The sequence below is a fragment of the Rhinolophus hipposideros genome (assembly GCF_964194185.1).
Source record: "Rhinolophus hipposideros genome assembly, chromosome: 21".
NCBI lineage: Eukaryota > Metazoa > Chordata > Mammalia > Chiroptera > Rhinolophidae > Rhinolophus > Rhinolophus hipposideros.
Genome location: NC_138067.1, coordinates 41,286,363 through 41,306,012, shown reverse-complemented (window position 1 = coordinate 41,306,012; position 19,650 = coordinate 41,286,363). Strand labels below are relative to the sequence as shown.

Below are 19,650 nucleotides of genomic sequence, written 5' to 3'. Positions count from 1 at the left end.
GAGCCTCCAGGGCACGTTGAACCTGAGGATGATTCCGGCGCGCTAGAGGCCTGGAAACGGGGACGTCGGAGAGCCAGCAACTTAAAAACTCGGAATCTTGGAAACTTTAGATGCCAGAACCATGGTCTTGCAGTGTCAGCTGCCAGGCCTTTGCCTTGGCTGTGCTCCTGCTTGGACCTCTCTTCCCACAGATCTCACCTTTTTTTCTGGTCTCTTCTCATAGGCCGCTTCCTCCGAGAGGCCTTGCCTGACTGCCCCTTCTAAATCACACCCTCACACCAAACCACTACCTCGTTCCCACTTTTGATTTGGTTCACAAAACTTTTCAGGGCCTACAATTATTTTACATAACGTTATATCACATTACAGTGGTACCTCGGTTTTTGAATGTCTCCGATAACGAACATTTTGGTTTATGAATGCCATAAACCTGGAAGTAAACTCTTTGGTTTTTGAACCCGACTCAGAAGTCGAACTTGTCACACGTCTTCCACTGAGTGCAAGATCCTGAGGTCTAGCTGTCGGCTGTTTTCGAACGTTTCTGAACTCGTGGATTACGTTAGAAAACTGAGGTACCACTGTATTATGTTATGTTACATCACATTATTGACGAGGTAATGTAATGGCTAAAAATTGGGCTCTGGGTTCGAATAAGATCTCAGCACTGTGTATTGGCTGTGCAGGCCTTGGGCAAGTAATATAACCTCTGTGCCTCAGTTTTTCTAATCTGTAAAATGGGGAGAGTCAAAGGCTGTGAGGATTGAATGAGTTAATAAATGGATAGGAAGCATTTAGCAAATATTAACTACTGATTGTATGACATATTATTGGTTCTCCCCTCCTAGAACGTAAGTTCCTGAGAGCAGAGCTCTGTATGGTCAGCACTGCATCTTTAACACCAGAATAGAACCTGGCGCAAAGGAGGTTCTCAGTAAAGATTTTTGTGTTTGTTTTTTTAATTAAAGTTTAGTGGGGTGACAATTGTTAGTCAAGTTACATAGGTTTAAGGTGTACAATTCATCTATATATCACATTGTGTGTTCACCACCCAGAGTCAGTTCTCCTTCCATCACCATGTATTTGAGACTTTTTTGAGTGACTGGATGACTGAGTCAAGTCCTAGAAACGTAAACTGGCCAAAGCTGGGTGCACAGGATTCTAACATCACAGAATTTATTTAGTTTGAAGAGGGCTTTTCCGGACCTCTGCAGTATCCCGGTCACTGCACTACAAGAAATTTCCAGCAGAGGGCACTGCTGGTCCGTGAACCAGGCCCCAAATTCCAGCCCAGTTCCTCACCTGTTCTCCAAGCCCCAAGGCAAAGGCTCCCTCCTCCTGGAAGCTTTCTCTGCCCGATACCCCCAGGCTGGATGGGACGCTCCTTCCGAACTTCTGCAGGCTCCTGGGCTCCCACATCCCAGCCTTTCCCATTCTGAGTCATCATCTCCCACACTGGACTCACTATTGTGTCCCCGGTGCTACCCAACACAGGAAGAACGCAGAGAAAGCACTCGGGAGAGTGGGTGTTGATTGAATGATGGAAAATAAAACCTAAATTCACGTTCTAACTTCTCTAGATTATTTTTAGGGAACAGAGTAGAAGGAGGCAGCTGAACACCCACCCTAGCAACTCCCAATTCTTTTGGCCTCAGGACACTGCATGGTGGTTCTGCCATATGCTTACTAGGAGGCAGCCCAGGGACTGGAGCGGAACCAGGCCACCAAAGTGCAACTCTCTGCTCTGTCATTTGCTAGCTGTGTGACCCCTGAGCCAGGAACTAACCTCTCTGAGCCTCAGGTTCCTGGTCTGTAGCATGGGACTCACAAGGGTAACCTACTTTATGAGGCTGTGGTGGGTATTAATGAATAATCCTTGTAAAAGGCTTAGCTCAGAGTAGCTCATGGTAAACACTATTAATGTGGGTGTGTGCCAAGGGAGGGAATTGGAGTCAAGTGGATCTGAGTTCAAATCCTGCTCTTGCCATTTCCTTTCCATGTAACCTGGGGCAAGCAATGATTTTCTGAGCACCTATTTCCTCATCTATAAAACTGGAATGATCACACTCACCACATAGCATGGTGGTGAGGATTAAATGAGACAAAGTCTGAAAGAAGAAAATGTTAACTAAGGTGATCATTTCTTTAGGCCAGCCTTGTGCCAAGCACTTCTGCACACCAATGAGGACTGGAATGTCTGAATTCTTACCCAGGATGAGCCCTATGCCATTTCTTGTAAATTAACCCTGTTAATCCTCACATCAACCTGCTGAGGTAGATTCTTTGATGATCTCCATTCCACAGGAGATGAGGCACAGAGAGGTCAAGTGACTCATTCGATCACACCGCCAAGGAGTAGCAGAGTCCGAATCCGTACAGCCACCCTGAAGCAGGCACTATGACTGGCCCCATCTAAAGAGGAGGAAACTGAGGCTCTCAAAGGAAAAATCTCTTGTCCAAGACCACAGCCAAGAAGTCACTCAACAAAATTTCCATCCTATCACTTAAGGCCTCAGTTTGCCATGTCAGGAAAATGGGTGGATGGGTTGGGGACTTTTCTATTTTCAACTTTGGCCATAATTTTTTAAAAGCTCCCCCTTTTTTAATTTACAAAGTAATGCACTGTCAGAAAAAAAAATGTTCCCAGAGAACAAGACTATATAGTGAAAAGTAGGTCTTTGTCTCCCTTGATCCTCAGACACCTTTCCCAGAAGCAAACATGATTACCAGTTTCTAATATCCTTCGGAGATATTCCATGGATGTGAATTGTGTGTGGCTGTATGAGCATCAATGTCCATTTAAGAAAAACACAAATAAAAAAAACCCTTACCCATGGAGGTAGACTAATGGCCTTGACGTTGGGTGTGGTCACGTGACTTGCTTTGGTCAATGGCAGAGGATCACAAGTGACAGTGGAGCCACTTCGGAGCTTAGGCCTTAAGAGGCTTTGAACATTTCCTTTTGTGTCCTGGCACAGGCCCGAGAAATGCTCCCCCTGTATAGCTGCTCGCCATTCAGCCCACACCCCACAACATCTACATATTGTTGAAAGATAAACTGAGGCACATTCAAATTTTTAAGAGTTTATTTGAGCAAAAATCAATCTGAATTGGGCAGCATCCAATAGAACAGATAGAAAGGAGCTCGGAGGAGCTGTACAAAATGAAAGGCTTGTAGGCAGAAGGGAAACGGAACAAGGAAGTTATTCTAGGCAAAAAAGCAGCTTGGTGATTGCAAGGTCACTTTCCCTTAGGAGATGGCAGGGGTCTATGAGGCAGATTACCTAACTAGTGCTGATTGGGCAATTCCTGATTGACAGGTTTAAGATTCCACGTCTGGGAGAGCTAAAACTGTCATTAAGTGACATGGGGCTTAGCATAAATCCATTTTGGGCTTGTTGTCTGGTTTTCAACAGTATGGAGCAGAGCTTCCCAGCTGAGCGCAGCTCAAATCAGCCAAACCCACATCTGTTTCAAAGCTACTGCATTTTGCGGTGGTGTGTTTCACAGCATTTTTGTAGCAATAGGTATATATGAGGTCAGACAATAAAGTTTGCGAACTAGTTGCAATGATATTGCTAACCTTTTTTGACATCAGAGGGATTATTCATTATGAATTTGTACCAACCGGACAAACAGTTAACCAAGTTTACTATTTGGAAGTGCTGAAAAGGCTGCGTGAAAAAGTTAGATGAAAACGACCTGAACTTTTTGCCAACAATTCATAGCTCTTGCATCACGACCACGCAGCAGCTCACACGACACTGTCTGTGAGGGAGTTTTTAGCCTATAAGCAAATAACTACTAGAACACCCTCCCTACTCACCTGATCTGCCCCCTAATGACTTCTTTCTTTACCCGAAGATCAAGGAAATATTGAAAGGAAGACATTTTGATGAGGTGCAGGCATTAAGGGTAATATGACGTACACGGGATGCTGTCTCTCCCCTGCTCACAACCCTCAGTGGCTTCCATCCCACTCAAAGTGATATGGAAACTCCTCCACAGCCTCTAGGGCCTGCAGGACCTGCTCCTGGCCCCTCCTCAGCCTCACGTCCTTCCTTCCTCTCTCCCCTCTACCCCACCTGCTCCAGTCCTGAAGCTTCCTCCCTTGTCTCAGATGTTCAAGCCACTCCCACCTCGGGGCCTTTGCACCTGCTGTTCCCCTTCCGGATTCCCCACATGGTTGGCTCCCTCCTCTCCCTCAAGTCTCTGCCCAGATGTCACCTCCCCAGACAGGCCTGACCTCACCTCCCCTGCTGTGCCATCACGTATCCCTTACTCTCTTTCAATTTCCTTCAAAGCCCTATTGCCCCAACTTGACCGCATATATTTATTTACTGGTTCACTCACTCAAATGTCTCCTCCATGAGGGCAGGGGTTTTGGCTGTTTTCTGCTGTGTCCCCAATAAGTGCTCAATAAATAATTGTTAAAATGATAAATGCTGGGCCGGCCCGGTGGCGCAGGTGGTTAGAGCTCCATGCTCCTAACTCTGAAGGCTGCCGGTTCGATTCCCACATGGGCCAGTGGGCTCTCAACAAAAAAAAAAAAAAAAAAAAAAAAAGATAAATGCATGACGATTCCAGGCCAGTTCCTTTAAGCCCTCAGGGCCTCAGTTTCCCTAGAGACCTTTGCCATTCTGGCCTTGCTGGGAAGGGATAGGTGGGTGGAGAGGGTTTGGACCTCAAGGAAAAGTTTTCTAAGCAACCCTGTCCCCATCAGGGGTGAAACAGAAAGGGCACCTTTTCCTTAGATCTGTCCCCATCTGCCTAGGAAGAAATGGGGGAGAGCCAGGAGGAGGGAAGAACCCCAGAGGGTAGGGAACGTTCTCTTCTTGCAATCCTGGGCTCTCCCTTCACTCACACCCCCGCCCCCCTGACCTGCAATATTGGTGCCTTCCAGGAGGAGGAAGCAGCTTCCTCTGTGCCCTCCTCCCTTCCACAGACTCCCCTCCTCAGTCCTTGAGGTCTACAGTCACCATCGAGGTGCCAAGAGCTCCTGCTACACCCATATCTGTGCGAGTAGGGCGCCCGCGCTCTGGCCAGTCGCCGCCCTGCCTTCTTCCCCTGGGAGTGGGGATGGCCTCCTGGGGCCCTGGCTGCCCTTGTAAGGAGGCAAGGCCCGGGACACCCGAGAGGCCTGGTTATAATTAACCCGGACACGTGGTGACCCCACCCCCCAACACCTGCCCCGTGCCCCCCCATCCGGAGCGCCCCGGGTTCTCGGCTTTCGCAGAGGAGACAGCGAAGTGTGTTCTAAAAATAAACCCCCATCCTGGGCGAGTCCTTCCCTGTCCCCTCCACAGCGGAAATCTCATAGCGTCACCGTCACTGGGCTGGTGGAGTGGGGAGGGTTGGACTACCCCGGCCTTGAGTTTGAATCTCAACTCAGCGGAGCCTCAGTTTCCAACCTGCCCCCCCCCCCCCGCCCCTACACACACTCCCAAGGAGGAAAGTGCATGTAAGCACAGGCTTCTGTGGGCAGCAGCCCTGAGTTCCAACCTCAGCTTTGGTCATATTCTCCCTATACCGTAGTTAGGTGACACCGGGCAAGTCACACAGCCTCTCTGGACCTCTGTTTCCTCTTCTGGAAAACAGATACCTGGCGCTCCGGCTGCCATTGCAAGGTTTCCCCAGGGCCAAGGCGCAGGAGTTGCCGTTTGCTGGAGTCAAGCCCCAGCAGCCTCCTGGGGGCTGAGGAGAGGGCTGGGTACAGGAGGGGGCTGGCAGCTTTGTGGAGGGCGGCATCTACGTGCCCAGGACGGTTTCTGCGACTATCCAGTGTCCCCGGCAGGGGGCCAGCTGTCCCTGCCAGCGCGACTCAGCACTTGGTCAGAGGATCAGCGTGGTGGGGCTGCCCGAGGGCGGCCCATACAAGGCCATGGGGCTGGGCTCAAGGCATGCCTGGGTTCAGCGTGGGCACAATGCCCGGGCAGTGAGGTGAGAGGCTCAGCTGCCCTGCAACCCCCTTCCCTGGGGACAGCCCCTCGCAGCCAATAGCACAACCTGGGGGGCAGGGCGCCCTATATATAAAGCCAGGGCTGCAGGTTCTTCCTTTGGGTCAGTGTTGCCTCCAGGACACAGACAGCCCCTTTCAACACAGCCCAGACAGGTACTGCTGGGGTGGGAATCAGGGTGGCAGCCCCACGGGTGCCAGAGGCCGGTGGTCTTGTAGTGGTCTTGCATGTCTGTTTCCACATCCTCCTGCACACAGGCGGGTCAGCATGTGGGAAGTTGACCTCATGCCTGGGAGTCCCCTCCACCTGTGAGCCCCCAACCCCTGCTGTGACTTGTGATCTCTGTAGCAGAGTCCTGGGGAGGGATCCTGGAGATAAGAGGAATCTTGACAGCTGCCAGCTGCAAGGGGCTGCGGGCCTGACCTGTCTGTGCTCATGATGGTTTGTCACCAGAACGGGGCTCCACAAGCCATGGGAGGAGTCTGTATGTCACTTGTCAGGGTCTACAAGAGCAGGCTCAGTGGAGTCTTTGCGTTTGGGACCGTGCAGGTCCCTGTTGTGTCCCAAAGCAGTGTGACCTTGTGTCTGCCTTTCTGTGGCTCCTGCATGGGTGCCTGTATCTTGGGTATGACTCTGAGCTTGGAGGTGTGTGCATGTAACTCTGTTGATGGTGTGATCTGGGGGTCCATAGTGATGTGTGTGTGTGGCTCTGGGGCTATTTCTGCTCATGTCTCTTGGACGCACCCATCTTGCCTCAGTGTCCTCTCCTGACATGTCCCTAGTAGGGATGGGGGTAGGGGTACCCTCTGAAGGGAGGTTTCTGGCCTTAAAGCCCTTGAGCCCCGCGGAGGCCTGGATGCGTGTCCCCGGCCACCCTGACCCACCTGTCTCCAGCCTGCTGACTTGGTGCAAGGCGAGCCCCTGGAATGTGGGGGTGGGGTGGGGTGTGGCAGCTGGATGGGGGGGAGGAGGAGTCTGCCAGGCTCTAAAAATAATCCCCAACCCTGGACAGCAGCTCCAAAGATCTTTCGTGGGTTCCCATCCCCCCTGGCCCCATGCCTCAGCCTTCTTCAGCTCACCCTGGTCCCAGTCTTCCCACCATCCTATTTGCTTGGATCCCTGGAGCTGGGAGTGAGTATCCCACCCCCGTCTCCAACACTGAAGGGTCCCTCCTCCTTTCTGGGTCTTGTGAATAAAAAGTAAGAATAACCCAGTACCCCTAGGTACTGGGCCCCAACTCCATGCCAGGGCTTGTACTCCGCCAGCCAAAGGTCCTAGCTTGAAGAATCCTCCTGGCAACTTCATGGAGAAGGCTCAGTTCACAGGATACAGAGGCTCATAGAGGCTGAGCAACTGGTCTGGGGTCACAAGCAGGGAAATGGCATTGGTGGGATTTGAACCAGCTCTGTAGACCCCCCACCTCCAGGCTGAGCTTTTCTTCCCGACTGAGCTCTGTGGGAGAGTTGTCAGCACACAGAGGTGGGCCAGCCACCCAGCCCCCTCCCTTCCACCCTGCTCCTCGGAGAGACTGTTCCTTTTCTGCTCACACACTCATCCCCAGGAACACCTTTTACCTTCTCACCAGCTCCTCACATAGACCTTAAAAACAACAACAACAGCTTATTGTGTGCTTATCATGAGCAAAATAATACTTATTGTGTGCAAGGCATTATTCCAAGTACTTTACATACATTAACTTCTGCAATCCTCCCAGCATCTCCATGAGGTGATTATGATTCCAATTCTACAGATGAGGCACAGAGAGGTTAAGCAACTTACCCATGGTCACAGAGCTTGTTGTAAGTGGCAGAGCTGGGATTCATACCCAGGCTGTTTGATTCTAGAAACTACATTCTTATCCATGCCTCAATTACTACTCCAACCCAAAGATTTCCCCTTCCTTTTTCCAGCTGGAGAAACTGAGTCTCTAGCAAGATTACTAGTCCAAGGTCACCTGCTAACATATGGCAAAACTGGTATCCTAACCCAAGACTCCTGATGCAGCCTGTCAAAAGGCAGGGCTCAGAGAAGGGACCCCTCTTGCTCCAAGTCACACAGCACAGGAATCAGGACTGGCCCTCAGGCCTGCCTGACCCCAAAGCCTCGCTCTGTTCCCTTGTGGTCTCTGCTGGATACAAGCTAATGTTCCCCACCTCTTCTTCCCACCAGGCCCCCCACGCCGCCACCATGCCATTCGGTAACACCCACAACAAGTTCAAGCTGAACTACAAGCCGGAGGAGGAGTACCCGGACCTCAGCAAGCACAACAATCACATGGCCAAGGTGTTGACCCCTGACCTCTACAAGAAGCTGCGGGACAAGGAGACCCCATCTGGCTTCACTCTGGACGATGTCATCCAGACAGGTGTGGACAACCCAGGTAAGCTCCTTGGTGGGAACATTACAGGGACAAGAAGAGGGGGGTGCTCTGGAGGCTGCCGGCCAGACCTCGATCCTACCTCTCCAGGCCTCAGTTTTCCCATCTGTAAGGTGGGGACCATACTCACGGAACTGTTGTGAGAAACGAATGAGTTCTTATGTGGGGACGGCTTGGAACAGGACCTGGCATATAGTGAACTACTCAATAAAAGTGCACGAGTCTAATGAGAGACTTCCCCCAGAAGGTCATTTAACCTCACTTTCCTCTCTTAGAAAATGGGTACCCAGGTTGTGACACTATAGGAGCCCATACGCACACAGTGCTGGAGTAGCACTTGTCACAAAGTGAACACTCAGAATGTGACAGGGGATGTAACAGATGCCGTGGTTCTTTTTCCAAGGACACCCTGCAAGGGGGAGTGAACCGGGTGGTAGGAGACCCGGTTCTAGTCTTAGCCTCCAACTGATCATGTGACCGAGGAGAGAGGCCCCCCGTCTCTTCCGGCCACTGTTTCCCCATCCGGGAAGTAAGAGGATCTTGTGAGTCTCTTATTATCAATGGGAACTGATAGTCTAAGGTTCTGAAAATTTTTAGGTGAAGATACCATGATCTGGGAATTCTGAAGTGGTGATATTTTTAGTACCTTATAATTGGCCCCCTGAGTCTCTCCTTTCTCCTTTGCCCTGCTCCCAGCAGTTTTTTCCTCACCCCAGTTGCCACCGTGACCTCTCCTAGCCTGCCCTCCCCATTTTTACCAACCCTCAGCCTTCTCAGTTCCAGAGGTATTGAATAAACCCCCACTGACCCAAACACATGCACACGCACACACAGACACATATCCTGTACCCAGGAGCCCAGGCCGTCCTTGCTGGAGAAAAGCACCTCTGACCTCATCCCAACCCCCCCAGGTCACCCCTTCATCATGACCGTGGGCTGTGTGGCTGGAGACGAGGAGTCCTATGTGGTTTTCAAGGACCTCTTTGACCCCATCATCCAGGATCGGCATGGGGGCTACAAACCCACCGACAAGCACAAGACTGACCTCAACCATGAGAACCTCAAGGTTGGCTGCCCCCGGGGGGTGGAGGCAAGACGTGGGGAAGACAGGGCAGAGGGGGTAGGAGGAGAGAGGGAGAAGGACAGAGGCAGAGAGAGACAGAGAAGGGCTGAGTTGGGCGGGGCACTCAGGGAGACAGAGATACAGAGATGAACAGAGATGGAGAGAGACACAGGAAATGGGACAGAAGGAAGACAGACAAGAAGAGAGGGAAAGGGGGAAGAGAAAAAGGGGGGAGAGAGAGAGGGAAAGGCAGTCACAAAGTAGACACAGGAAAGGGAGAAACAGAGATACAGAGAGGATGGAGAGAGTCAGCGATGGGAGAAGAGACACAGAGAGAGAGACACAGACTGAGTCAGAGAGACAGGGAGAGTAAGAGACAGAGATGAAGAGAAACAGAAATGGGGAGACAAACTGGGGAAAGAAAGGTATGGAGAAAAAAAATGAGATAGATGAGGAGATCGGAGAGAGACAGATGGAGAAAGAAGGGAGAGACAGAGGCAGGAGAGACAGAGGCAGGGAGGGCAGTGGGGAAGGAGGAGCCAAAGGAAGCAGCAGAGAGCCACAGGGAACTGGATGTGACACCCACCTGCCCTCCAGGGTGGAGATGACCTGGACCCCAACTACGTGCTCAGCAGCCGCGTCCGCACAGGCCGAAGCATCAAGGGCTACACGCTGCCCCCCCACTGCTCTCGTGGTGAGCGCCGGGCCGTGGAGAAACTCTCAGTGGAAGGTGAGAGCCCCCACCCCACCCACGGCTAAGTTCACCCAGCTCTGGCTCTGCTCCTCCACAGGCAGGTCCCTCGTCCCCTTTGGTCCCCCATTTCCCAAAACATGAAAGTGCTTGGTATATCATGGGTGCTTGGTGAGTGACAGCTGGCAGCATTCCCCGTCATGGAAGTCTGGGGGTTCTGTCAAGACTTGAGGCACCCTGAGCAGATCCATGCAGACACCTAGTTGCACCAGGGTCCTGACATCCAGTCAGCCAGCAAACATTTACGGTTGATCTGGCTCTGTGTGGGGATGTAGGGCTTTCATGATGAATACAATGGACAGTGTTGCTGCTCTCACAGAGCTGTCAGCCTGGTGGGGAAATGAAAGGAAACACAGAAACCAACAAAATAACAAGATAATTCCAAAATGCCATGAAGCCAAGAAATAAGGGGTGTGGCAGAAAATGACCGGGGTACTTCCTTAGGAAGGAGGTGAGACCTGATTGACAAAAAAGGAGCCTACCATGGGAAGAATTCCAGCAGGTGGAACAGCAAGTGCAAAGGCCCTGAGGTGGGAAGGAATAGCAAGGAGACCACTGTGGCTGGGGCTGAGGGGTGGAGGAGATGAGGTCAGAGGCGTGTAGGTGGCCAGGTTGGGCAGAGCCTTGTGGGTTGTCCAGAGGGCTTTGGCTTTGACTCTGAGAGAGGTGGAAGCCATGGGAGGGTAGTGAGCAGAGGAAGGACAGGTTCAGACTTACATGGAGCCCTCTGGCTGCTGAGTAAGGAACAGACTGTGGGCGAAGGAGCAGCGAGACAGTGAGGGGGTTACAATGGTCCAGGTGAAGGGTGAGGGATAGCAACGGGATGAGGAGAAAAATGTTTTGGAGGTAGAATCATTAGGGCTTGTGTTGTTCTGATAAATGTTTAGCAACTGGCTCTCGAAAAAAATAGCCCTGATTTACAGCAATGGCCAGTTTCTGCCGTGTAAATTCTCCTACCATGGCCAATTTTAAGCTATTGATGTGACATCATACGGAGATGGGAAGAGATGCATGGTAGCATGTCATCATATAGTATTTCCACCACACAGATACGCTCGATGAAGCGAACTTCAAGAACATAGATGATAGGAAATGTAGTAAAATAATTAGGAAATGATAGTTTTGGGTATTTATTACTTTTGTTTAATATAATTTAATTTGTAAGTTTATCTAATTTATTTTAATAATATAGTATATGTGTACAGTATATGAGATACAACATTATATAGAATATTATATAATGTATAAAATGTATATAAATAAATACAGGGGTGCCAAAAAAATGTATACACATTTTAAGAGATGATATCAATGCATTCGCTACATTTTCGAAGTTGAATTGAATTATGGTAGCAATGTGTAGTATGATGTTCACTCAAAAGATGGCGTTAATCAAATGAATGCTAGCGTCACCATGGGACAAGCAGGACAGTCAAAGAAAATGGTGGAAGCACAGTTGTCGTTCGAGGAGCGCAAACCATTTTGAAGTGGTATCTGAAATTCGAGAATGTTGTGGAAGTACAATGACAATTGCAACAGAACCTCCAACACGCCTAACAATTGCATGCATTTGTGATAAGTTTGAGACGCATGGTACTGTGTGAAGAGATTGAAACGTGCAGCGATACAAGTGGACACTTTGGTCAGCGACGCTCAAGCAGTAGTTCACCGTAATCAGAAGTTCTGGACGCCGATCGTAACCACTTTGAGCACCTCTTGTAATTGCAGAAGTCACACGTGACTTGTGTTTATCTTTTGTTATTGGTATACGTTGAGTATTACCATTTTAATACAGTTGTTTTCCTTTCTTAAAATGTGTGTACATTTTTGGCACCCTCTGTATATGTGTTATATAAATATTATACATATATACAAATATACTTATTATACACATTATATATTTATTACACATATGAATATATACAAATACCAAATATACTATTATAATAATTTTTACTGGTGACTTTCCAAATTCCTGAGACTTTGACTATCTGTGCTGCCAACCAGTAGATGCGGGCACCAGCACACTATTGCTTGCAGGTGGATTGGATGGGAGGCTCGAGGAAAGGGGAGAATCCTGTTTTCTGGCTTAAGCACATGGTGTGGCTGTTGGGGGAGAGTTTGGGGGGGCTGGGCCGACAGGAGAGGAGCACATTTGGGGGCTCATGAATTTGGGTTTAGACACAGTATTCAGGCACCTTTAGGACATCCAAAAGGTCCAGGCCCATTACAGGCAGCAGCGTGGGGTCCCTGGGGCCTCCACACCCTGCTTCATGGGGGGCAGGCTGCAACTGCTGTTTCCTTCTTGTGGCCTCTTAGCCCTCAACAGCCTGACTGGTGAGTTCAAGGGGAAATACTACCCTCTGAAGAGCATGACAGAGCAGGAGCAGCAGCAGCTTATCGACGACCACTTCCTGTTTGACAAGCCCGTGTCCCCACTGCTGCTGGCCTCAGGCATGGCCCGAGACTGGCCCGACGCCCGGGGCATCTGGTGAGAACCCCTGCTCCAACGTCTCCCCTCCCCCACAGCCTCCTCCAGTCCCCGCACAACCCTCTTCTTTCCTCCACCAAAATTAAGACCATAAAAGTAATTATATTTCCAACCAGAAAATGATCATGCCCTCTACGCCGGCCTACCCTGTGGTCTCTGTGTCACATTTTGGGAAACCTGGACCAGAGAAGTGGCAGTTAGGACTTAGACTTGACCGAGATTCTGTGGGTTAAAATCCGTCTTGCCACTTACTAGCTGTGTGACATTGGGCACATTATTTAAAGCTTTTTTGCCCGGGTTTCCCCATCTATAAAATGCAGATCACAATAATTCATAGCTGTTGGGGTTCTTGTGAGGATTAATGAGTTAATTTACGTAAAGAATTTAAAGCAGAACCTGCTATCTAGTAAGTGCTCAGTACATCGTGGCTATTAGTATGATCTTTATTGCTATTGTTGCTAATTAGGCTTTTAATGAATCTTTGAATCCCTGATTCTAATAGTCAAAGATTTAAAAAGATTTTGAGAAACTGGTTTCAAACGATTTGGAGAGTATAGGTTCTAAGATTTACAGATGGGATGATTTTAAGATTTTAAATATTTTTATGTTCTAAGATTCCACTAATTTTAGATTCTGTGATTCCATGGTTTCAAACATTTCCAGGTCCTAAAGTTTCATGGTTCCAAGACTATGTTTCTGGGATGTCACAATGTGATAGGAAGATTCTTGGGTCCTGAGACCAGATATAGGATTTCCAAGATTTATCAATGACGATTCCAAGCTTCTGATTCTAAGAGTCTATAATTTAATGCTGTTCAACGACCTAAGTCCCTAAAAGCCCTTGATCTCCAAATTAGAGATTTTACAGACCCTGTGATAGTCTACGGATGCGAGCTTCTGTAATTCTGAGGAAGCAGATGCCACCACCTAACGCTCTTCAGCCCGCTGCCCCACGGCGGTGGGTATGTTTGAGAGGGGGCGGGGAATGGGGTTCCCACGGAGCTGATTCCTGGCTTCTTGCTGCGCCCCACCCTAGGCACAATGACAACAAGAGCTTCCTGGTGTGGGTCAACGAGGAGGACCACCTCCGAGTCATCTCCATGGAGAAGGGGGGCAACATGAAGGAGGTTTTCCGCCGGTTTTGCGTGGGGCTGCAGAAGGTGGGTGCCTGACCCTGCGGGTTGACTTCTGACTCTACTTTGAACGCCCCATGCCCTTCCCAAGGCCCAGTTCTTCGGAATCCGGCTCCTCCCCACACACTAGCCCCGCCCTTCAGACACGCCTGATTCGCTTTCCAAGGCCCTGCCTCCCCGCTCCATCCCCAGACTCAAGACCCGCCTCCAAAGCGTCTTCAAGTCCATCCCGCTCAGAATCCTGCGGTAGTCCGTGTGGTCGGGAGCCTCCTCTCAGAACCTCATCCCTCATCCCCGCCGCGACCCCGCAGAACCCGCTCCCACCCACATCCTCCCGCGGTCCCACCGAACACCGTCCGGGTTGCAGGTGTATTTGGGGTGTCCGCTGGTGCTGACCCGTGGTTGTCTCCCCCTACCTCAGATTGAGGAGATCTTCAAGAAAGCCGGCCACCCCTTCATGTGGAATGAGCACCTGGGCTATGTGCTCACCTGCCCATCCAATCTGGGCACTGGGCTGCGTGGAGGCGTGCACGTGAAGCTAGCGCAGCTGAGCAAGCATCCCAAGTTCGAGGAGATCCTTGGCCGTCTGCGCCTGCAGAAGCGGGGCACAGGTGCGGCCCCGCCTCCTGCACCGCGGCGTCGGGGGCGGGCCATTTGAGGCGGGGAAAGGGCAGGTGGGGCATTCCCACGAGTCCTGAGGGTCGGCATGGGCTGCCCCTCTGTGAGCCTGTTTCTTCCTCTTTAAATGGGCTTTATCTCATAGGAGTCAATATGATATCATCATGATTATATAACATACATTGTGTATGTCCCTGGCCCACTATCGGCCTCAGTGTCCCACCTATAAAGGGGAGATGTTAGGATTGGAACCCAGGCAGCCCGGCTCCGGGGCTCACTCTCTTACCCACCATGTATATTTTTTTGTTGGATGATAGAGAGGTGAGGTTCCTAAAGCTGGAGACCTGGGCCCGTGAATAGACAGCGTTTAGGAGGCTCTGCGTGCGCGTAACTTGTTTACACATAGTAGGCATTCAATACATGTGTCTGTAGCGTTTGGCACGGGGACAGCGTTCGGGGCTCCACTCCTGTACCTCTGCTCCCTCTTCACGCTCCTGCCTCCTGCTTCCACAGGTGGCGTGGACACAGCTGCCGTGGGCTCAGTGTTCGACGTGTCCAACGCCGATCGGCTGGGCTCGTCCGAGGTAGAACAGGTGCAGCTGGTGGTGGATGGTGTGAAGCTCATGGTGGAGATGGAGAAGAAGCTGGAAAAGGGCCAGTCCATCGACGACATGATCCCCGCCCAGAAATAGGCGCCCAGCCTGCCCGCCGCCGACTGCTGGAGCCCCAGCCAAAGGGAGGACCCGGCCCAAGGAGGCCCGCCCCTTCATCCCTTGCCCCGCCCCTTTCCCCTGGAGGCCCGCCTATAACGGTTGGCTCAACACAAGGCTCTATCCAACCTTGTTGGAGTTCCAATTGCGACCCGAGTTCCAACCAATGGGCTCCATCCTCTGGGTTCTGGCCAATGAGAAACCTCCCTCCCACTCACCTCTTTTTCCAGAGCTCTGCTTACCAGTAGGAGCTAATGGAGAGCGCCCTGCACATCTGGAGCTCATGCTTTTACTCGAAAGCAACAAATAAAAGCAATGGTGGCCTTAGCTTTGTATGCGATGGTTATTGAGGGAGGAGGGACTTTGGTAATTGTCAGCTGTGTGATCTCGAAGTGGTTTGCCCTCTCTAGGCATGCACTAGGCACATTTCATCCCATCTCTAAAATGAGGAAAAATTAGGGTAGTGCAATTCAAAAATTGTAAGGCTCTATGGGGAATCTAAAACCCAGAGCGGTGTGGCCTAGTGTCACATAGCCAAGCTTGGGCCCTTCCCAACCTTGGCTCCTGATCACAAATGCTCAGATCTCAAACTCGGAATCCATGTAAGGGAGAAACCTAACAAAATGTCTGAGTCTCGAATTTGGCCCATGAGCCTCCAGTTGGAGACCTCCCATGCATCTCATTGCAGGTACCTCATTATACTTTTCACTGGCCTCCTTCTGTGAGGTGACTTCATCCATCTTATAGTTGCTACCAGTCTTCTCAATGTCCCTTACTTTGCTCAAGAACCTGCCATTAACTCCCACATCTCCTCAAACACCCTCCTATTATTTGCAACTTTTCATGGTCAAACCGAAATGTGTACCATTTGCTGAAGGCTCGTCTTTCCAGCCCTTTCCCCACTATTCCTCTATATAATTTACCTCCTTACACCCTGCAATTTCCACCTTACTGTCTTTGCTCATGCCATGTTCTCCTCCATACTGGGGCTTGGGTCAGAGCATCCCCGTTATGTATTTAAGGATTGGTCTTTCGCAGAACTTGGTCCCAGGAAGGGAAAACTGAAGCCCAGGGATTCCCCCCAAGAATCCCCAGAGATTACTGAAATAGGACGGATAGGAGACCCCAAAGGTTCAAGACATGCAGGGCCTGTCAGATGCCAGGATGTCATTTACAATATTATCCCCAATTAAAGACACCATCACTAATCCCAGCTCCAATTCCCCACCCCCATCCCTCAGAGGCCACAGACCACAAACATTACAGCCTAGCCAGGCTGAGCAGCCAAATCCTCAGTCCAGGCGTCAGCTACCATGGCCACCCTGACCATTTTGTCTCCTAAGCGTTAAACCCACCCCCTCTCCCCAGCTTCTGCCCACCTGACCTCCTCCTTACTCTTCTGATCTGTCTCCTTCCCTCCCGTCACAGCACAGACCTGTCCATCTCTCCCTTGCTCACCTCATCATGGATCCCCAGTGCCCTTTGAAGGCCCTGCCAACATCTCCAGCCATCTCTCTCTGCGACTCTATACTCACGCTGAATCAGATACCATTTGCTGAAGGACTTGTATTCTCTCTTGCTTTCCAGCCATTCAACTGTACACCGTAGTCCCTCTACCTGGAACGCACACACCTCCCCATCCCCATCCTGCAGTGTCCAGATAGCTGCTCCTTCAGAAGGCCTCCCCAGCTGGGGCAGGCACTCTCTTTGGACTCCCATACCAGCCCTGCCCTCTCTGGATCATCACTGAGGACACAGCTGCCTCCTCCACTGGACTTTGAGCCCCGAGGGCAGGGCTGGGGCTGTCTTGGTCACCACTGTGTCCCCAACACAGGGCTGGTTCCCTTGACACTCCCATTTTCCTGCCCTCCCAACTATAAAAACCTTTCAGCCTCACACATAAGACAGAAAAGCAGTTCTGCCCAAGACCCTGAATTTTTCAACACTGATCACTCTTAATCTTAACTACCCTTCATTTTCTCAAGTAACTTTCCTATTAGCCCCATGAGGAACACAAAATATTCCTACCATGACCCAATAGGCAACTGAGGCACAGTTAAGCCTCTTCTCTGAATACAACCCTCCATGGCTCCCTAGTGCCCTCAGATGAAAGCCCAACTTGCTCACTTTGGTCCACAAGGTCCTGGGTGAACAAGCCCTGCCCTCATGTACTAGACAGTCCTCAACGGCTTAAGTCAATCAGGCTTCCATTTCCCTTCTCCTGCTCACATCTTGATTTCCCATTGGGAACCCCCTCTAAATTTAGCTCTAGGTATAGGCCTGGCCACTTGAGTCACCAGCGATTGGTTCAGGGATGATCACACGATTTTTGTGGACCAATGAGAGTCTGTCTTGGGACTTTTGCTGGAAGTTGGCAATAAGGAACTTTCTGCTGCAGAAACTAAGCTGGAAGGATAAAAGTTGGGACTGCTGGGGTCATCTTTGCCATCAGGGAGTATCTACTGGATGAAACTACTAGAATGAAACTCACTGAGAAAAAGCAGATGAGATGGCCTGCTGCCTGGACCCAGCCATACCTGAAGTCAGGAACCCCTGGACTATTATTAAATAAGCAAACAAGTAGCCTTTTGCTTAAGTGTAGATGGATTATTAGTCCTAATACAGCATTTCTCATTAGTTCTCCACTCACCCCCAACATAGCAGCCACACTGAAATTACCCACAGCTCTTTGAAGATATACCATGCACCTCCACTTCCAGGCTTTTGCCCAGGGCATACCCAATACCTGGTCAACTCCTACTCATCCTTCAAAGCCCAACTCTGGCATCTATTCCTCTGGAGTGACTTCCCCAACCTCCTCTCTCTTCTGGGCTCCCAAGCAATGGTTTCTCTATTGGTTGTGTCAGAACCCACGTCCTCCATAGACAGGGGCTCCTTGTATCTCCATGTCCAGTACTGGGCCTGGCACGGAGTAGGCACCAGTCAATGACTATTTATTGAATAAATGTACTACTGGAGTAAGAAGTGGCTTAGAGTCTGGTATAACGTGGGTGGGCATGAGTGGATGAATGGGGGTCCCATATAGGAACTGGGGGCCTCAAGGATAAGGCCGAGTTCTGTCCTGCCCTCTTCCACAATCATCCTTGACCCTCACACCCCTACTCCCATTCTGCAGATGAGGAAACCAAGGCTCAGAAAGGAGAAACCACTGGCCCAAAGTCACACCCCTCCTCTTTATCTCACTTGTAGGTGAAGGCAGGGAAAGGAAAACCCCAGGGTCAGGGTGGGGTAGGGGGGACTCTCCTAAGTTTATTGGGCAACAGGCTGCAGGTGAGGGTACTGACAGGAGGGTGGGGTGTAATAACTTAAAAACCGGAGGTGACAGTGGCAGCTCCTTGAGAGATCTCTGCAGAGGGGAGGGCATGGAGGTATTTACAAGGATTTGTACAAAGTGCCCCACACCAGCCAGGGGCAGGAAGGGGGAGTTCGAGCATGAGGAGCAGGGGACGGGGAAGAATCTGCCTCTCTGACCCCCACTCCCAGCCCCCCCCAATTCTCCAGTCTTTAGGCTCAGTAACTCTTCCTACCCCCTGCCCAAGGCCTAATTCTTGCACTGTTGGGAGGAATGGAAGTGTCCTCAGTTTCCCTTTCTGCCCTTGCCCTTCCCCCAAAGTCTCCTCAGGTGCCCCATGGCATAGTGAGGGGGGACAGGACTGGCTGGAGGCTCCAGGAAGGTGCCAGCTCCCCTGATAAGCCCCCTCATGCTTCTCATGCTGAGCGTCCCTGGAGAACAGCAGAGGGGACAATCTTTGCCCCCAAATGAAATTCAGGGAAACTGAGGGGATGACAAAGGGAGAATCCCCTCCCTGACCCCTTTCCCTCCTGTAGAAGTGAAGGGGACAAAGAAGAGGAAGAGAAGGGGATCCGGGGCTGTGGTGGCTCAGAGCTCGAGGTCATTGGAAATGCGGGTGACGAGGGTGCGGAAGGCCAGGGCAGTGCCTGCAACGCGGCGGAAGAGAACTCCCCGCAGTCCAGGCCGGGGCAGCTGGCAGACCTCCACTTCGAAGTGGGACAGGGGCTCGGGCCCGCCCGCACCCCCATGCAGGCAGGCCAGCAGGAATGGCTGTGGCTGGCGGCAGCGGCAGCGGGCAGCCGCGGTGGCCTGGCGCAGAGCTGCCATCAGGGCCTCGGGCGGGCGCGAGCTGGTCAGCTTCACACTCCAGGGGAATCGGAGCAGCCTGGGGGCGGTTTCCGTTTGATCCCAAGGTAGATGGCAACTGGGGTGGGAAGATATTCGAGGTCACAGATGGGAGAGGAGAGGAAGGTAACCCACTGCTCCCACTCTTCAGGATAGACTCCTAGCTGTCCACTCTAAACCTGTCATCCCCTTTTACTCCAATAACATAGTTTCAGCTGGACATACAGCTGCCCAGCTGGAGACTACATTTCCCAGCCTCCTCTGCAGCCAGACATGGTCTCAGTCTCCAAATTCCAGGATGTCAGTGGAAAGGACATTTGCAACTCCACACACATCACCTCCTCCAAAGGACATTGCATGCCTTGGCTTCCTGTGCTCCACGTCCTGTGAGCTG

The 19,650-nt window shown here is 51.0% G+C and overlaps 2 protein-coding genes across 3 annotated transcripts in view; one reads left to right on the top strand and one right to left on the bottom strand.

Annotated features, from left to right (window-relative positions):
- Positions 1-5,853: 5,853 nt before the first annotated feature.
- Positions 5,854-18,077, top strand: CKM (creatine kinase, M-type). The gene is made up of 8 exons (XM_081032578.1): positions 5,854-6,109; positions 8,124-8,334; positions 9,243-9,397; positions 9,992-10,124; positions 12,465-12,636; positions 13,673-13,796; positions 14,191-14,380; positions 14,901-18,077. Exons 2-8 carry the CDS (start codon positions 8,142-8,144, stop codon positions 15,077-15,079), a joined length of 1,146 nt encoding a protein of 381 aa, XP_080888704.1. The 5' UTR covers positions 5,854-6,109; positions 8,124-8,141; the 3' UTR covers positions 15,080-18,077.
- The window catches only part of MARK4 (microtubule affinity regulating kinase 4), a 29,371-nt gene continuing 27,771 nt past the window's right edge, over positions 18,051-19,650 (bottom strand). For both annotated transcript variants that reach the window (XM_081032577.1, XM_081032576.1), the window contains one exon: positions 18,051-19,335. In XM_081032577.1, coding sequence (XP_080888703.1) covers positions 19,271-19,335 — 65 coding nt within the window. In that variant the 3' untranslated portion in view covers positions 18,051-19,270. The remainder of the gene's footprint in view (positions 19,336-19,650) is intronic.